A 20,718-nucleotide genomic window follows, 5' to 3' on the forward strand; every position below is an offset into this window, starting at 1 on the left:
CTGTCTGCCAGATACTTAACCTCTAGAAAGGGAAAGTTTGTGGTGTTGGTCTAATGTGGTGTATGATACATTAAAAAAAAAAAAGTTTCATTACAGAGCTAAGCAAACAGCGAAGAAATCTTTTTATATAGAAACGAACAGTACTTCTTGCCCCTTTTTATGTTACGAGCTGCTGGCTGTCATTGGTTTCTCGCTGCTTTCTTGTAGCTTCGGGCACTGTTAAGCTTACAGTGTTTGGGTGTTAATGGTGTTGCACCCTGTGCTTATTCTTAGTAAAGCAAATGTTTTTTAAGAACCAATTCCTGAAAAGGTAAAGGTAGATCTACTAACAAAAACGTTCTGAGGATTTTGGCCATCATGTGCTTTGCTTTATGGTTGAAATCCACTTTATTTTCTAGACAATATCGTTGAATAATTCCGCTGTAAACTAGTCAGATCTGTGATGCAACATCTAAGTTTGTTACTTTGATTCTTTTAACCTATTACTCGACAAGATCTTCAAAGATACTTTCTTTCATTTCTGTGGCACAATCTCTTTTATTTGTGTTTATCTATGTTTTGCAGGGAGGCTAAATTTTTGATACAGAAAACAAATGGATAATAATGAAAATCCACTCCAATACAAGTCTCTCAAAGCCAGTTATTTCTAATCCTAGCTACATTCCTCTAAACTTACATTCAGTATGGCCGAAAGCATACATGAAAGAGAAGCTGGGTAATGGAAATGCGCGTTGAAGGACAGCGAGCTGAAATTCAAAGGGATTATATACGTTATTTCGTGTAATGGTAAGAGGAGACCAGGTATAAAGTTAAACATGAAACGTTAAAACTGGACTTGAATTTTCTTTTTATTTCTGTGTGACTGTTGGTCATGAGATCAGTGTCAAAAAAGGGAGTATAGTTTTTGCTGTTGGTCGAACAACATAGAATTCATCAGACTTAATTTTAGGAGGTTTCTAGGCTTCACGCCTGGGTGAATGAGCCTCAATGAAATGTTGTGAAGCAGGTAGTGGGGACTGTGGATTTTATGATCATTTCAAGTCCCTGCTATATTTGTGAAGATCTGTCGTTAGTCTTTTTCAGCAGACTGCAGAACCTTTATGGCTCCTTCCTCATAATAGTGCCTGAAATGTAATATTAGCCTTTGTGGGTATGAGTATTGATGTAATCTAGTGCTTGGAGAGAGGCCATCCCAATGTTCTACTTGAAGGTTATCCTGAACATACCATGGCAGCCTGAAGAATAATCCACTCTAGATGACAAAAAGCCTCCAATCCTCTTTCATCCCATTTTTCTTTCTGTGGATCATGCTGACCTTTCTTACAAGGAGCAAAACCAACATCTCAATCGCATGAATACTGCAGATGATCTAGGAATATTTATTTTCCCAATTCAGACTTATATGTAACTTCATTGAGCAATTAAATTTACATACTCCAGGCAGTCTGCCTCAGTTAATTGACATACAGGAGCAGGACAAGATCATACATTTAAGTGATGGTCTCCTCAAAAATGAGGACTCTACCTGTGTTCCATGATGGTTCTTTGCTAAACTGGAGAGTACCACATGCAGAGCCTAAAGTGCTCCCTCCCGTGGTGGGAAACAAAGCACATGTGTACCAAATGCTTTGTAAGATTTTAAATATCATGAATCTTGTGTTGTAGAAAACGATACGATTTTATGCAATTCAAAAAAATGCGTTTGCAGAGGGAAGGTTTCTAGCTTCTAAGGGAATGGGCTCTGTTCACTTTTTTTAATATAAATGAAACTCTAAATGTGCCGTATTTCTATATTTCTTATTAATTCTTTTTTCTTCGTGATCAATGTAGAGCAAGTGTCTCCAGCAGTAATCAGAAAGCTTTAAAGGAAGAACATTGTAATTGCAATTTCTGCAGGAATGGTCATAGTGCCTTCAGCAGAAACTGAACATTAAAATATTTCAGGTTTGGTTTTTTTATGAAGAACTTCATAAAGAAGATAATTGTTATGCATAGGTGAGTTCCTTGCTCTGGAAGTTGCTGTTGCACAAATGTGTTGTTAATAATTCTGACTGGATTAAGCATTAATAACATGGGATAAGAAGTGTCCCCCAAATCGTATTTATTTCTGTACCTAAGCAGATGCTCTGGCTTAAAGGCTTGGCTTGCTAATGCCATCTTTGTCTTTATAAATTACGGGGAATTAAAGATGGAGTGTGTGCTGCTGCCTGAGCTTGTTTTCTTGATCCAGTGCCTGTAATGTTAAATACTGTCGGAAACCCAAACTACTGTCACAGGTGCTGTAAAGCAAGCTAGATACGTAGGGTGCACTTCCACCGTCTGACGGTTACAAAGCAGAAAGAAAGCATTGATTTCAAAAAGCAAATTCTATCCTGATTACTGTGAAAGGAGCTGTCGTCTTTGTGTAATATATCTGTATCTGTGGGGTCTCAGAATGCCTATACAGGGTAGAAATGAGCAATCTAATGACTAAGTAATTACCGGTAATAATCAAGAGAGCCACTGTTCCTGAGAAATGTACGCTGATACGCCGTTGACTTCACAAGAGATCGCCTAGGTAGCTACTGCTGCAGTTTTTGGCGGTTGGCTGAGCGCCAAAGATTATCTTGCCAAACACTAACTAGTCCTTTACGGTAGGACGTGTTCTCTGGATGTGAAAGTAAATGAGCTGTGAGGAGGCGGGGGGAAATGTGTAGCCGGATAGTTACACCTCTGCTCTTCATGCGAACATGTTGCAGCAGCTACCGCATGAAATTTCTGTGCCATTACAGAGGCGCTCGGGCTGGATGATCATTTTGAGTTCACCCTTCCTTCCAAATCTGTTTTGCAGAGCAGATTCTTGACAAATCCACCATGCAGGGACCTCGACTAGAGAGTTGTCAAAAGAGTAAGCTCACGGCTTTTATAATTCTGCAAGCTAAACAGTTGATCTAGAGAGATTTTTAAATGCTGCAAAATGTCAGGTTTCATCTGCTTCTACAGTTAAATGCTATTTGCCATTAGGAAATATTTCCTAAAATACAAAATAAGATTTCCTTCTTTAAAAAAAAAATAATTATGCTTTTATTTAATATTTTACAACCATTTTCATCATGCTGAACAATTCTTCATTTTCTTTTTTCTTTTTTAAAGCATTTTAATTTTTAAAATTTGCATATTCTTAGTCAAGAGAATTGTTCAATTGAATCAGGAGTTAATTCAATTTTTCCTAGTGAAACTGAACTGCAGAATCCATTTCTTTTTTCTTCCGAGTTATTTCTGATTATCTTACACCTTTTGGTTATTGAGCAACTAGAACTGTTTTTCCCAATGTAGATGGACTAAAACTGCGTTGAGGACGTGATTGCTATTGACTGACACGTGTGGCACTTTGCATACTTGGCTGAAAAAAAAAAACCAAGCCAAAATTGCATTAAAAAAAAAAATCATATTCTGTTGCAAAATCTGATTAATTAGCAGTATGACACTGTCTTTCTCCTTGATCTCTCAAGGTGCTACAACTTTCTGTGTTCATTCTTTTCTGGTATGTATCAGCTAATTTTAGTTCTGCTGGCAAGGCTCAGGACACTGTTGTGCTCAGTGTTCTGCAACAGCACCACCACAGCAGACTGTGGTGCAGAAGTAGTATTTTTGGCTCTCAAAAATGGCTTAAGTTAAGTTTAATTGCACACTGGACAAAGTGATTGAAACGAAGAACAGAAGCGGACACGTAGGTAAATGCAGTGCAAAGGGAAGAGTTAACACAGTTAGTGTAAAGGGAAGTCTCAGCTTACAAGTCTAATTCTTTGAAGGAGTCAATGAGTATGATGAGGTGGTTGAGCCAGTCCGTAATAATGTAGATTTCAAAGAACTTTGAACAATGTCCTCCAACTAACTCAGAGAATTAAAAGAAGCTGTCATGAGATAAAAAGTAAGACCTGGTTCAGCAACAAAGTAAAAGAATAAACTCTGTATTTTTGCAATGGAAGAAGCTTAACAAACGAGATCCACAGAAATCTGCATTTTTTTTCAGCATTTTGCAAAGTGATCTGAAAAAGGGAATTATAAAGTGGCAAATTCTGCTGATAAACTTTTTTACGGGATATCTTTGTATTATTTTGAATGTTTTCAGGAGGCTGTTATGAAACTTAATAGCTGGATAATAACAGAAGTTTCAGTTTTGGTAAATGAAAATTAACATAGCTATGCAAAACCTAAATCTTGCAATAGAATAGAACAGAACAGACTCTTTCAGTTGGGAGGGGCCTACAATGATCATCTAGTCCAATTGCCTGACCACTTCAGGGCTGACCAAAAGTTTAAAGCATGTTAAGGGTATTTTCCAAATAATGCTTAAACACCGACAGGCCTGGGGCATCGACCACCTCTCTAGCAAGCCTGTCCCAGTGTTTGACCACCCTCTTGGTAAAGAAATGCTTCCTCATTTCCAGTCTAAACCTCCCCTGGAGCAGCTTTGAACCATTCCCATATGTCCCATCACTGGATCCCAGGGAGAAGAGATCAGCACCTCCCTCTCCACTTCCCCTCCTCAGGAAGCTGTAGAGAGCAATGAGGTCACCCCTCAGCCTCCTTTTCTCCAAACTAGACAAGCCCAAAGTCCTTAGCTGCTCCTCATAGGACGTTCCTTCCAGCCCTGTCACCAGCTCTGTTGCCCTCCTCGGGACACATTCAAGGACCTTCACATCCTTCTTAAATCGTGGGGCCCAGAACTGCACACAGCACTAAGGCGAGGCTGCACTGATGCCGAATACAGCAGGATAATCGCCGCTTCGGATGGGCTGGTTATGCTGTGTTTGATGCACCCCAGGGTGCGGGTTGCCCTCGTGGCTGCCAGGGCACACTGCTGCCTCATGCTGAGCCTGCTGTCGGCCAGCACCCCCAGATATATTCATACCAAAGATGTTCTTAGCATTTTTATGGATAGTTCCGTTGAAAATGTTATCTCAATGCTCAGAAGCAGTCAAAAGGGCAAGCAATGATAGGAATTCTTAGGAAAAAAGAAGGACAAGAAGACCTATGTAGTTCACGATGTCTTCAGCTCTACACAGTGTTGTTCATTTAAAAATAACAAACAGAGAATTGTGATGAAAATTATCACAGGTGTGAAACACCTTCCATAGAAGAAAAAGTTAAATAGCAACTTCTTCAATTTGGAAAGCTAGGACCAAGAGAGATTATAATAGAGGGTTGTAAAATTGGGAATGACCAGCTCCATCTTACAGCAAGAATTAGGGATACCTGATTTTGTTGTCAGGGAGTCAACAAGCAAAGAGAAGCAGTTTTTCAAACAATGCAGAATTGAATTGTGAGAAATTAAAATCTGAAGCTCATTGTTGTGTTTTGTGTATCAAAAACATGAATGGGTTTTAAAAATCCTTTGTAAATTCATAGAAGAAAATGTCCACTGTGATTTATTAAAACACAGTGGTGCAAATACTCTCTTTGTCATACCAAGTCCCAAACTGCTGTTTCCTGGAAGTTAGGAGGCTTTGTCAGGGAAAGATCTGTTTTCTAATGGTCTTGCCTCTTATGTGCCTTTTGCAAAACATCTACTACAGGTTACTATTGTGGACAGACTCCATCTGTCTGTTTTTACTTTTAACATATTTAGGTATAGGCCTAAAATTTTAAGCAGTGAAGCAACTGCATTTGAAATTATGATCATGCATACAGCCTGCTTGAATTACAGTACAGATTTTTACATCACACTTTATTTACAATCTATTCTTACAGTATAATTCTTGCTTATTCTACTGTTATAGAAAACAACATTGTTTAGACAGGTAAAAGGAATTTTTACTGTTACTTTCGCACAATTTCAAAAGCAGGAATAGTTCTGCTTTGAATATTCTGGTGACATAACATTTTTACTTGATTATACACAAAGAATGCACAAGCTGTACAAACATATTCAGACAAAGTATTATTCACAACAGTAACAAGTAAAATATTTTCTCCTCTTTTCTGTATCGGTATGTTTTTCCTGATTGCTATTAATGATGAATTAGAGTCATAGGGCATCCTGTAACTACAAGTGTCTTGGGTGCAGGCTTTCACTCCATGCATTGACAGAGTTCCTGAATGCTGTACTGGGAAGGTGATAGGAGATCTGTCGGTCTATCTTTGCCTTCATCAGTTCCAAAGAATCCCTTATCTCCCAGCTCCGGGATCTATGTAAGTACTTTTGAAATTAGGAGCTTTTTTAAACCTTTAGGATCATCAGTATTTGTTTTATGGGAAGTACTTGCTTGTTTTCAAACTTGCACTCTCTCATGCTACTTGGAATTTTAAAAATCCCAGCGTGAGCTGTCAGTTAGTTTTCTTGAGCAGAGAACTCATTTCAGCAGTACCCATTGACTTTCAGGGAGCTATGGCAGCTGGCTTTCTCTAAACTATGGAGGGGGAAAAATGAAGAGATACTTCAGAATATTTTGGGGAAAAAAAAGTTAAATGCATTATGCTGACTTTCATTGCCTTCAACTCAATTTCACCTAGCTAGTAGGTTCTTTTAGAAGGGCTACAATATATGTATAACTGGGCTACAATTTCCTCTCTCCTTATGTGGACTAACAGAGTTTTCATTTCACAGTTTTTGTCTTTTCTTAAAGAATCTTTTTATCTGGTGTAATAACTTCTTTTGGGATTTCTCTGCTGCTGGGATTTCTACAGATACAATGACAGTAATGACAAACTTTGTTGGTACGTAGTAGACCAATCCGTATGTTAGTAGATGTAGACCCATCCTATCTGGAACATTTGCTCATGCGTAATGGTTATTGTGACATATTCAGTCCATGACAGAGGTATGTAAGCAAGGGAGAGAAAGTGGGGAAAATTCCAAAAGTGTTGAAAATCAGGGATTTCACAAGAATGAGTAAAAATACGTCTAGCCAAAGAAGTATCAGCATTTTTGGAGCTCTCACTGGTCCGTGGTTCATTCAACTGTCTTAACTTTCCTACCTTTTTTTTCCCCCACCAGTGAAAAATCTGGTAACAATAAAACTGTAATGTGTCAAAGCTACACTTGTGATGTCATTTCTTTGAAGACTTGCCTAGCTACCTGCTGGGATAGATTTTGTTGTAGCATTGGTTTTGCCACAGTTTGTGTTTTGAACATCAATGTTGGGGTCGTTCATGCCTGAGACAGTGGAGATCTGGTTGGCTTTGCCGAGGTTCTTAATGATATTGATGTTGTATTTGGCGGTTTCCACAAAGCTGTTTTCTAGTAACCAACCATCTGATTCACCCTCCAAATCTCCTAGCAGAAGGACATTCTTCATTGCTGTTTGTAGGTACCGGACACCAATAAGTACAGAGACCTGTAAGATACAGTTAATGGTTAAACAGAGAGTTTAAATTACAGCCTCAGTCCTACCACTAAGTCAGCTTTCTGACTTGTGTATTTACAGGCCTAATAATGAATATTGAGTAAAGCGGACAAATTCTTTATCCCAGCAATATATGTAGCCTCTCTCACAATTAATTACATTTTTTAGAAAGAAAAATACCAAGGAGAGATTGATTGATTCTCTCTCTGTTCTTCGGGTAGCATTCCCATTCGCATGTTATTAGCACATAGATACCTAGAATTACTTGGGAACACTTTAGCCTCAGAGACTACAACTAATTGATGTAGAATGGATGATCAATTAATGGAACCATCAATCACTGAGAAAAAAAATTAAATTGTAGTCTGTTAATTTCTGTGGACTTTTTTCCTCTGACCTTGAATAAATTGGTATTTCCTCCAAGGAGTCTAATCATTCATATGAATAAGCCATATGTGTCCTACATGCCAATGCATTAAAATTAAGGATTGCCTATGGTAGAGGCTCAAGTGCAAGTTTAGGAAGAAGCCCTGCTTTCATAGTTCTGTTGGAATCGAGATCAGCACTTCCAGCATGTAAGGGAGCACAGAGAGCCGGCTCACAGCTTTTTCATGTGCTGCCAAACGCCTGTTGTTTCTGGCACCACCACCCCATCTAGCACTGCTTGAGGTCTGTTGTGAAGTATTTCAATTATAGTGCTAACATTTCCGCAAGAGAGCAATAATCAGAAAGCTAAAGCTTATTAAAAAGGGAAGAAAACCATATTTTAGCCTACGCCATTGGGGGATCTTTTACCTGCAGATGACAACATCCAGACAACTTTCTTTACAGATGCCGGCACAAAGACTGCATCTTTGCAGGTGTATATTCTTGCCAGTGATATGCTTATTTTGACTGCATAATAAGCAGTCTAATCTACATCTAAAAAGGTTTGCCATGTTTGCAAGTGCTGATTATATGGTGAAGCTATATAATGTAAAAAGGAGGCTTTGAAATGTATTAATACTTATGCTCAATTTTTGCTATAAATCAAATAAACGTATTCACCCAAAGGCCTGTTCACATCTTGTATATTCTTTGTTAAAACTGACTTAAAACAATCAACTAATTCAACTAATTTCAACTTTCAACTAATTTCCTTGCGGTTGTGTCACTGCACTCATCATCCTGTACCCGATCCCATAAACCTTTCAGGGAAGGGAATATGCCATAGTCTATTGAAAAAGCTCTGTAAATATACAGAATTATATATATAACTTCTAATAGTTCTCATCTTCAATGAGATTTGCTTCTGCTCTGGGGTCTTTGAGAAAGTTGTCTGTACGAAGGGAAGCCCTGCAACATTCTTGAAGTGAGGCACTTCTCATGTTACACCATAGCTGTTTCCCATCCTAGGGTCTCTCATTAATCTGACGTAGACCATTTTCATGAGCCTTACCTCAAACAACCAAATAAGCAATGCTGCAATACCAATGGATCTCATAATAGCTGTGTAGTAATCTAGCAGGGCCTCTCTGCACCCCTTCACCCAGATGTTGAGCTCCTCTGTCATAAAATCGTAGTTGTAGTGAGCGCTGTTGTTTGTCAGCTGGTACTGGATACAGGGCCGCGGGGAGCTTGGGTTGCAGCAGCTGAAGGGTACTCCATCCACCAAGAACTTTCCATCAACGTTGCTCTTCAGACGGCTGCAACAGGACAGAAAGTCTGGGCGTGACAAACCTGGTACCAGCAGCAGATAGTGTCCGTCATTTTGATAAAAGGGTATAATACAAGTCTGCTGTGATGTAGGTCTCCCCAGTGTAAAAAAAGGAAAATGGGAATGTATTTCCTGCTGGAAAGGTTGCTTACTGCAGGAAAATTAAATTTTTCATTTGCTGTATTTCTTAATTGTGGTATCAGCACAGTATCTCATGTGGTTCTTGATAATGTGCATGCAAGATGTGGATTCGATGTTCATGGAGATGCTACCTTTTTAGGTACCTTTGTGCTGAAAATACTAGAGACAATTTCTGAACTTGTTTATTTTGGTGGAACTCTAATGAAAGTTATGGTCCTAGAAAGCCTGTGTTTCACTACTTCTGGATTGATTTTCAACACATGCATTCCTTAAGAGAGAACCTAATACAAGAACAACTTTGCACGCCACAGGAACCACTGGAAATCGTCCGCTGGCTTTTAATGATGTGCAGTGGCTGGTTTGGCACATGTTTGGAGACTAATTCACAAGGGAGTTTCTACTTCTTATAACTATACTTTTTGTAAATTTTGAAACTGTTTGTATTTACTGCTAAAAATTATTCCTTTCCCTCCGCGATAAGATCAGGACAAAAACAAGTGGGAAAAGAAGACAGATAAAGAAATAGAAAGGAGGGGAAAAAAAAAAATCATAGGATGGAAAGAGAACACAGTCTCAGATCAACCATGAATTTCTAGAACAGTTAATTGAATACTTGACATCCATTTTCCTTGTATTACCTGCTCTTTAGCTAGTGCGCCCTTGTGACGACTTCTGTTTCCAAGCAGGCTTTTCAGAGAAATAGATTTTTCAGAAATTGGAGAGTATATAAGATGTTGAGAGATGCTCTCACGTTTTGGGGAAGTAGCCTCTAAGCATGTATCTATTTTCATGCTCATCACAAAAGGCTTATTTCCTGAGACAATCCCAGAGGTGAGAACCATGGCATGTTTTAATGAAGCCCATGCCCTTTAGCCTTTGTTAGGGAGCCAGAATACATGAAAGACAACTTTCTCTCAGATATCCAGCTTTTATCATTTGCTAATAGCAAAGTTTTTACTATTTTCCAAAACTTGTCCTCATTTATTAATGCTTACAAATAATATTTTCCTGTTCCACTGCAGATGATCTAAGTTAAAGGGAAGGAAATTTTGGCAAGAAGCTCATCAGGTGAACAGAAGAAGCAGAAACTCTGCAGTCCAGTGTCCTTCCGGTATTTTGTGACTAAACGCATCCTTCAAAAGAAACATAAGCTGCTAGGAAGCTCAGTATTTGTGGCTATGCTAGGATAGAAAAATAATTGCCTTCACTTTATTTCTGTGGGCCTGCTAAATACAACCTCCTACCTTTATTTTTCCTTTTTTTTGTTGTTTTTTCTTTCCTTTTTCCTTTCCTTTTTTCCTTTTTTTTTTTTTTTCCTCCTGGTGATGGTGGTGTGTTTTGTTTAACATTCTGTCAAAAATATCTTCCTCAAAGATCTTTGCAAGTAAATCAGGAAGTTAATCTGCCATTTCCCACCTAGGACTGGGTTAGGCATGAATTCCTCTCCATTTTAAAGTCTAGCTCTTCACTTTGTGGCCATCATATTCCTGGTAATGGCAACAGAACAAAGCCAATGCAAAAGCCGCCAAATATAATCCACTGAAACCAGACTGAAGTGTGTAAGCAGTGTAACAGGCATAAGCAAAACCCCTCACTGGGAGAGAAGCAAGAAGGGAGCCAGAGAGGTACAAAATGGAAGGCTTGAATGCAGGAGGAGAAAAAAACCTCCCAGAGGGAGGAGAGGAAGACCGGCACATTGTGAAAGGGAAGCTTTTAAAATGGTTAAAATACAAACTCTTAAACTAGGTCTTAAGCTTTTCTTTTGATCCCAAGCATAGATTTTTTTTTTTCTTTATGACATATGTTATAATGAGGATCTTCTTTCTACTGCCAACAATAACACTTTCCAGGCCCCTGCCATCGTGTTTCCTCTACTAGTGGCAAATTAAAGAATTATGTATCTTGGTACTGTTAGAAGGGAAGACCTTGCTAACAGAGCTGAGGGAGCGAGACATTCACTGTTATTTGTTGTTGCAATTAAATAATTGTTGTGGTATTGTAAAGCAAAACTTGCTTTCGAGCCTATGCTTTTTACCTGACCAAAGGAATGATGGGGTTGTACTGCTGTAACCTGCCTCATCCTCCTACCATTCCCATTGATTCTCTCCATTTGTGGTCACATTGTGGTGTTGGCAATGGAGATACAGAAGAGAGAGGAGGGAAGAAAATTATGAAGGAAGGTGAAAAGTTCAGTTTTGCAAAGGTTACATGTGCTTTGACAGTATGTCAGTTCTCAACTGCTTTGCCTCTTAATCTACCAAGCACTAATTGACGTACAGTTGTGGTTTATGCCGGGCAGGAACTAAGCACCACACAGACACTCGCTCACTCCCCCACAGAGGGATGGAGGAGAGAATCAGAAGAGTAACAGGGAGAAAACTTGTGGGTTGAGATAAAGACAGTTTAAGTAAAGTAAAAGCCACGCACACAAGCAAAACAAAACAAGGAATTCATTCACCACTTCCCACGGGCAGGCAGGTGTTCAGCCATCTCCGGGAAGGCAGGGCTCCATCACGCGTAACGGTTACTTAGGAAGACAAACGCCATCACTCTGAATGCCCCCCCTGCCCCTTCTTTCTTTTTCCACCAGCTTTATATGCCGAGCGTGATGTCATATGGTATGGGATATTCCTTTGGGCAGCTGGGGTCAGCTGTCCTGGCTGTGTACCCTCCCAGCCCCTTGTGCACCCCCAGCCTCCTCGCTGGTGGGGTGGGGTGAGGAGCAGAACAGGCCTTGACTCGGTGTAAGCACTGCTCAGCAGTAACGAAAACATCCCTGTGCTATCAACGCTGTTTTCAGCACAAATGCAAAACACAGCCCCATACTAGCTACTATAAAGAAAATTAACTCTATCCCAGCACAAACCAGCACAACAATACAAGATAAAACCAGGAAAAATATTTGGTTCCTTCTTCATCCTTTCTGAAAATTACCAGCTGGACTTTGCTTCTCACAATTTCATATTAGAAGTTTCACTACCAGATTTTTGGAAATCATAGCATAATTTGGTTATACAATACCAACCTGGATTCTAGCAATCAAGATTTATCCAACTTATATAAAGTAAAAGAAATTCTGCAGTGTAATTGCTTCCCACACGCACATTTCACTGGCATCTTCTGCTTACGTGGGGCAAAAATTAACTGACAGTGTATTTTTAAAATAATGGCAGAGCACAGGTGACCCTGCAGCAGAAAATGGAGTTTAGCTAAGACCCTGGGTAAAACATCGCTGGTTCTGCATGTCTCGGGGAAAAAAAAAAAAAGAAGGCAGTATATTTTAAATTTGTCCTCACAATGAGATACTATTCTTTGGTTCCTCTGGACCATCTTTGTTGTCATGTCACTTTTCAGTATAGAATCAGGATTTAAAACACCTCTCGGGTCAGCCTGCTTGGTGTCACTGTTGCTTTCCAACTTCTCTCTTGAGAACACTTGTTCTACAGCTCGCTTTTTTTCCACAGCCGACTGGCTTACGCGTGCTGATACCCTCTTGTCTGTATTCTCTTAGATCCTGTCCTCTGGTATATTTGCAGCTCTGTATATATGCTTTGCTATAATGGCAGTTTCAAGTTGCAAATTTTTGAAGATAAGATCTTTGGCTTCCCTTCATCTGGCTTTATTGTCACTGATTTTTGAGTCGAACAAAACAAAACAAAACAAAACACTTGACAAATGCCAGTCAAGCTTTTTGTGTTTGTCTTTCCCAGGAATGTACATCTACTTTGCTTTTGTCAGTGAAGACTTTTTTTTCAGCTTTAGAAGAATTATTACATATTGGATTGTCTACTTTTTAAAATTTTCTATTGTTACCTTTTCTATTCTCTGTAAGAATTACCAGACTCTTTGAGCGTATAACTTCATAATTGCTGCATCATGTGAAGCACCACCACCCCACACCCCAAATTTCGAGGGTTTTTCCTCCTCCTTTTTTTATGCAGCGTATGTGGTGTTGGCAGTTTCTCACATGTGAACATACAGATTTGAACCTGGATTTGCAAAGTCTATATCTTGAAGGAGAAAGATCTTTCAGTGTTTAGGACTGACTGTGCAATGTATTGATAGTACAATCCTTTTTTCTTTCCATCATCAGCCCATGATAACTGAAATTTTGAGGTAGTTAATTCACACATTAAAAATGGAAAGATACATCTTTGCTTAGCATCCCTAAAAAGTTAGCAAAAGGCAACTTTGTGCGTGTAGTTGGCATATTTTGTGAGTAACATGGTCATTCTACGTTTTTTTGATTGAGACCAAGGTCCAGCAGAAATTAGTATCTACTTGGCCTTTTGAGGTGTATGCTAGAACCCCAGAATGATTAAATATAAACAGAAGGATGCTTTTTGGCTTGAGTACTTCAGTATTTTTGTTTTTAGAGGGAGCATATGGTCTAGACAAAGTGAACACTAAAGGTTACTACATTAATTAAACTACAAGGGTATTTGTGAACTTACCTATGACAAAGAAATGTTATATCTTCTTGAATTAGACCCATTACCAGAGTTATTTAGAATGATCTTTGAGACAAGCCTTCTAGCCACAAGATTCTGTTTTAATAAAGAGGACAACACTGCCAGAATTTTTGGCTGATGGCAGAGAACAAGCAGTTTTGCTATATTCTCTTTCATGTCAATGCATCTCAAGATCTTTTGACACTACTGTTACTTGCTTTCTGTTCAATACAAATTCTTCTTGAATGAGGCTTTTTCCTAGAATTTTTTGTTATGGATAGTAAATACTTACTCCAGAACTTCCTTGGAAGCCATATTCAGATAACGAGCAGACACCCACTGAATTTCAAACCAGTCTCTAAAGCCATTGTTTCCACAGCATTGGAATCCGATTTGTAACATATCCACTGTTTTCTTTAAGAAACATCGTCCAGGTATGTCCGTATCCTTATAGAACTTAATAGCATCCCTCAGTCCCAGATAGAGAGACTCTTCCAGCTCATTCCTCATGGTATAGCACATCAGAGCACCCACCAGGATGCAGAAGGTAAAACAGAAGGTACATACAATGTATGGGAGCATAACTAGTTTCCATCGAGAGAACTTGTTGGCATCTGAGCAGTCGTAGCAGATTTTGCCACCCAGAAAGTTGATGATACATGCTATGACTCCTACAGAGATCAGCATGTTGGGGACAGAGTTAACATCCCCTTTTGCCATCACTTCGTTGCGCTTCTTGATCTCTATTTTCAGAAAGAGGCCAAGACTGAAGAGAATGATCCCACTCACTACAGAAACCCAGTTGAGGATCCATAAGATCTGAGCCAATTTGTCCCTCTTAGTTTTGGTGAATTTTACTTTGAGGACAGCCATAGTCAGATCAGCATTAGGAAGAGAGGTGTAGGTCACGGAAAGCTTGTAAGCTGATTAGGAGCATGTATCCAAGGCATGCAGTAGACATCTGAAGAAGAGAGAGAGAGATTTACTGTCTGTTGGGGTATTTATAGAGACTACAGAAAACTTCCTATACAGCTTCACACACTCTGAGACCTGCCAAGGGAGTGCCCCAGTGAAATTTATTGCTTAAATTTCATACAATACAAATTGCTTAAGAAAATAACTCGAAGGACTGACTAGAGCAATTAAAAATAAGTGAACAGTAGAACCAATGAACTCTGGATTCCTATGGGTTTTTGTTTTGAGAACAATTTTCTGTGCAGATTTTCTGATGTCTAGAAGGGAGGTGATCTACTGCCTTTCTCTCTAGGAGACTCATGGTGCCCTTCCCTTCTACTCACTGTCTATATTTTCTTTATGATTCTAGGAACTTCTAATTCTTAGATTACTGTGTCATGGTCAGATTTGCATTCAAAAGTTGCTAAGTAGGACAATATATACAGCATAATCACACAAAGTTTTTTTCCATAGGGAAAAAAGGCTTAAAATAACACCAGAAACACAGTATCCCACAGGTGATTTTAGGCATTTCTTTGACTATGTGCAGTAAAACGTGATTTTACTAGCAAAAAGCAGTCTTATTCCTACACTTACACAACTAAGGTATGATCACTCTGGCAAAAACTGAAGGCAGAACTGACTGTAGTTATCCACACACACAAAATGTTCAACAAATAGTTAAACTATCAATGACTGTGTTTGTTTTCCAGAAAATATTATCAACATTTTATTAGATTTTGAGTGTTATTATCTGAATATATTACCGGTGAACAACCCATCCCCCCCGGCATTTTTCCGTTTGGTCTGGCATAAAAGTAGTACCATTTTTATGTGAAGTAACGTATCACCCTACAGAAAAAAGCAGAACATCTTCACATCTTAAGAAAAAAATCAGCTGTTTAAGATGCTCTGTTTCTTTTTCTACCTGATTGCCCTTCCTTCCTTTCTGAAAGTTACTAAAAACACCCCAATTTTTGGAATAGCATGATGTATTAAATGACACCTATTCAATCCTTATGGAATCACCATTACTGTCTTAACTTCTGTCCCTGCAGCTAAAGTTGCTTATTCTTTCTTTTTGTCCTGACAACTTGTGACGATTGTGCCTTATTCCAACCCTCTTACCACCTTTGGACTCGTTTTCTTTCAGAGTCCCCATATTCTAGTCAGAATCCTAAATTTCATTCCCGGTTGCACTTTCTGCAATAACCTTGACTTTTCCACTGCCTGTTGGAAGTGTTTCCATTCTTCCATTCTCCTATCTGAAGAAGACTCTGCAGGCCCAAGAGATGACACAATATTTTTTTGAAGGGGAACTATTTGAAAAATGACAGGAAACTATTAATGTATTTAGTAATTTATATCTTATATACTTTTTTAGCTTGTTTTTGATACACCCGCTCTTATGTTATTAACAGTCCATTAAGAACTTTCCCACATGATCTACAGACTTTTCTATTTTTCTCTCCAAGGATTACAATGATGGGCATAAAGTGTATTCAGAGAGAGTCCCCACCCCCTTCCCCTGAGTTTCAAATCTGGTATTTCAGAGTTTCACAGCTGAAGGAGGATTTTGTGTTTTGAGGTCTGTCATCTTTTCCCCAGTAATTAGTGGATCTAAGAAAAGATACTATCTTTTCCAGCACTTCTAACCTTGCTCTCTGCAACACTACTAGTAAGTTCTCCTTCGCACATCTCCGGTTATGTCACAATCACAGGCAGAAAGCAGCTAATAACGTCCAAGATCTAAAACCTGCTAGAGCCAGAGACAATGTGTTTCCTGTGTACGTGATGTGGATGTAGAACTATGCTGCATTACCTCAGGATCAAACCAGGAACTTTCACCCTTCCTCAGTGCTTCCGATGCTTCGTGATTGCCTTTCCTCAACACATGCAAGATACATGGAGCTTTTCTCTCTTTCCTCCCTACAAAACCTGCTCTCGGCATGGTCTTGTGCTAATACAGTAATCTTCATTAGAGTCATTTTATACTATACAGCTATGTATTTATATGATTATACAGTCATTTAATTCAACTAATGCAATGGCATTTATAAATAATAAAACATAATTCTGTAAATTTGGGGAAATAGAGAAGTATAAACAGCTTTATTAATGTATAATTGTTTTTAAGTTAGCGGGCTCTGCTGAATAAAACTGGTATCAGCTACAACAGCATGAAAACTACCTGCAGACAAGCTGTACAAGAGTAGGGCTACACCTGCCTACTACAGGATCCACAGCTGCAATGAAGCTTAACACTAGGTAAGCAGATTGTTGTACAGTTTAAAAAGGTAATGGTACCCCAGCACCTTCATCTGTATACGTCAGAAGGAATCAATTCTATTTGTACAAGCGAGGAATAGGTTGTTCCATTCGTATTAGGACGTGGTTTGGATATCTTCATGCATTTCAACAGTAAAACATTTCAATGCCTGTGAGATCTAATTCATTCATGTTGCATTTATTTTCTCCTGCATTTAGGCAGAAAATTGATTTCCCTCAAAACTATCCTTGTGTATCTTTTGTACAATACACAGAACTGTGTGCAAAATGCACAGTATTTTTCCTTACCAGTCTTATTTCTAAAGGTGTTGAGGCCAGCAGCTCTCTGACTTTAACAGCAGGGTCCTAATTTTAATGATTGTGAAGGCTGATTACAGTTGAACGGTGATCATATTGTGACAATCATATCGACTATCATGATGAAAAACTGGTTACTGGTAGACACCTCTGTACAAACAAGTCCAGAGAACAGTCATTTATAAAATGGCAACACGGTCTTCACAGCATTCTTCTACAGTGTCCTTCAGACCTTGCTTAAAAGGATCATGCTCTGCTGGCACAGAATTAAGCCTCTGCATGAATTCAGCTGACAGCCTGTCTGCTAAGTCCAGAGACAGTATCTCCGACCGCTTCATCAGTTAAGCAGTTCATGACTTGGACTTAAATAGCTGTAGATGGCCGCTGCAAATACTTTTATCTGCCCCTGATACTCAGGTCTCAGAGCTCACAACAGAGAGAATCTGTTGTGAAATTTCCTAGCCGCTGATAAGCAGTTCACGTTCAATGGCCAGAGTATATGGATGCGTCACTCACTGTTCCTTTCTATGAAATGCATAACGTGCATTTGCAAAATGCCTCTAAATTGTAGTCACACCTATAGTCACAGTGTCACTGAGAACGCCCTACTTGCCAAACATCTGTTGCTTTAACATTTGAACAAAAGTTGTAAATGGTTCTACATTTACTTAAAATTCATCTACTCAAGAGCCATTGTTCATTTTGGAAGATGTAAATTTAATACTTCCTGTCATATTCTAGCCATAAAGAAATTTGAAGCTGAATTCCGTAAGCAGGGATACATTCAGTCTTGTGTAGCTATTCTGATATAGCTCCCTCCCGCATTTTCAGGTGCCTGAAGTTAAAAAAAAGAAAACTTTATGTGCAAGAGCAACTCTCCTAGTAAGTTCTTGCCTGCAGCAATTCTCATATGGTATTTCCAGCTTCCTTGGTGCAATTTTAGTATTGTTATAAGACCAGATTTGACAGAATATTCACATTCACCTTAACAGAGGCACCCACACCACAGTCCTCCAGTGGTATAAGGTCTGCTGTTTCGTATGAGCCATACTGCCAGAGGAAAAGGGGGAAATGACTGGTTGGTGTAGTGCAGTGACCACATGTTGACTGGCCCTGGCTGTCACTGGTACCCCTCGGATTGCAAAAAGGATCTTTGGGACAACTGTGCTTCTTGTGAAACTTTGAGTGCGTCAAGCCTAGGACAGAAGAACAATTTACCTACTCTGTTCCTGACTAATTAGTCTATGGAAAAAGTGAGGTAGAAGGTCTAGTGTTCCCAGCTTCTACATGGATATTTCTCTTGAGATTATTTTTACTTACACAAACAGCTTACTGAATTTATTTAAGGTAATGAAAAGACCCTCTTCCCATCTTAATTAATTCTGTAAATACACCATAACATTACTGTTTCCCTAGCTTTTCAATTAAGTATTGCATATATTTATTAGCGTAAGATGTATTACAACATGCGTACTGCCCTGTAGTAACATTTTTTGAGCACCACAAAGAAACGTGTGCCAGCTGAAAGAACTGAAGTGCAGTTATGAGCTAAAAGTGTCTTGCTCTGCAATATGTATCTTTTCTTCTCCAAGTTATATTTGCCAGTGGGCTACTGTAAAACCACAAACACTCCTAGTAGTTCAGTGGAACTGACGCCTCTATCAAAGTTCTTAGAAACACCCCTCACCATTGCACACGAGCCACTCCAGAGTTATGAAGCGTATGCACACAGACATTTTTTCTCCAGCTATGGGAGAGGAAGCTGGATTTTATTCTGTAAAGGGAGAAATACTTCTTTCAACAGAAGCTGCCCAATAAATGTGGAAATCTCTTCCATATTATCAACACGGTTCTCAAGCCTTCTGTGTCTAACTTGCTTCAAACACAGCTTCCTTCAGCACACTGTAGCTTTTTGCTTTCAAGATGCCACTTACCTGTTCCTTTGTTATCAAATTCCCCAAAGTACATAGAACAAGACATAGCGCGGCTATTTATTTGTTTATCAAATATACTTATTAGATGCAATTTGTCCACAGAAATTTGGCTTGCAATTTTGTCATAAACAAACTACATCTTATCTCACCAATTTCACTAAAATCTGCCATTTTAGCTAAACACACGTTCCTATCTGTGACTTCTTGTAAAAGGAATGACTAACCTGCTTCAGAGGACTGAACAAGATCTCAAAACGCGTAACTTGCTGAGTACAGGGGAGAAAATACCTGGATCAGGCATCCTAGGAGGATTGAGGTACTGATTTCCTGATGTCTGTGTAGTTCTTCTGTCTTTACACTAACTCACCAATGGAGATGGAGAAAAAGACTTCAACTGTCCTGCCTGTGCTAATCTCTCTTTCATCTCTAATCGTAGCTAAGAGATTTATTTCAAGGTTCTTATGCCACCAGGTTAAATCCTGCAAAACAGGCCAATTAAATGACTGCGAACTGAGATCTCACTGACAAAATGGATTTATAGTAACTTCTTTTACCTTTTTACTGCCCAGAGGTTTGGGTTAGTAAGCAACAAAGACTTCTTCAGCACCTGCGCATGTCTTCATTAGTTCTTAATGTATTCTTAACAATAAATATGGGTCCGAGAGAGAGAAGAATGAGAATAATGAACCTTTGTGCTTCGGTGGGAAGGGAAAATCTATCTTAGGCAATCATAATTTACATTCACTGTTATATGCCTTACCCATCCTTTCATATTTTGTTGCTTTGGATGGACTTATCCATTCTCTGTATATTGACTGTGACTGTGCCTAAGAAAGGAATTCAAATAACCAAGAGCAATTGGATCATCCTGTATGACTCACAGTAGATTCTGGTTTGGGAAGCTTTCCAGGTTCAAGAACAGTCTAATAGAAACCTCTGTCCTAGACTCTTAAAAGCTTTATCCCAAGCCGGAAGGAAAAGCGTCTTGTCCTCTGGCATTTCTGAGACCAGCATGTAGCTATTTGTGGGATGGACATAGCTGGGTTGAGCTGGCAACAGTAGTGGCAACAAGCTGAGTCTGCAGCAATCACAGAATAATTAAGGTCCGAAAAGACTTCTAAGATCATCAAGTCCAACCATCAAGTCAACACCACCATGCCCACTAAACCATGTCCCAAAGTGCCACATCCACACATTTTTTGAACACTTCCAGTGATGGTGACTCCACCACCTCCCTGGGCAGCCTGTTCCAATGCTTGACCACTCTCGCAGTAAAGAAAATTTTCCCACTATCCAGTCTAAACCTCCCCTGGTGCAGCTTGAGGCCATTTCCTCTCATCCTATCGCTAGTTACTTGGGAGAAGAGACCAACAACTCACATCGCCACAACCACCTTCCTGGTAGTTGTAGAGAGCGATAAGGTCTCCCCTCAGCCTCCTCTTCTCCAGACTAAACAACCCCAGTTCCTTCAGCCGCTCCTCATAAGACTTGTTCTTCTGACCCCTCACCAGCTTCATTGCTCTTCTTTGGACACACTCGAGCACCTCAGCATCCTTCTTGCAGTGAGGGGCCCAAAACTGAACACAGGATTTGAGGTGTGGCCTCACCAGTGCCAAGTACAGGGGCAT

At 39.4% G+C, this 20,718-nt stretch overlaps 1 protein-coding gene across 1 annotated transcript; it reads right to left on the bottom strand.

Annotated features, from left to right (window-relative positions):
• Positions 1-7,052: 7,052 nt before the first annotated feature.
• Positions 7,053-14,489, bottom strand: LOC309405940 (photoreceptor outer segment membrane glycoprotein 2; the record flags this gene model as incomplete). The annotated part of the gene is made up of 3 exons (XM_082000915.1): positions 7,053-7,319; positions 8,767-9,013; positions 13,909-14,489. 3 exons carry the CDS (start codon positions 14,487-14,489, stop codon positions 7,053-7,055), a joined length of 1,095 nt encoding a protein of 364 aa, XP_081857041.1.
• Positions 14,490-20,718: the final 6,229 nt, after the last annotated feature.

The sequence above is a fragment of the Phaethon aethereus genome (assembly GCF_964289735.1).
Source record: "Phaethon aethereus genome assembly, chromosome: 5".
NCBI lineage: Eukaryota > Metazoa > Chordata > Aves > Phaethontiformes > Phaethontidae > Phaethon > Phaethon aethereus.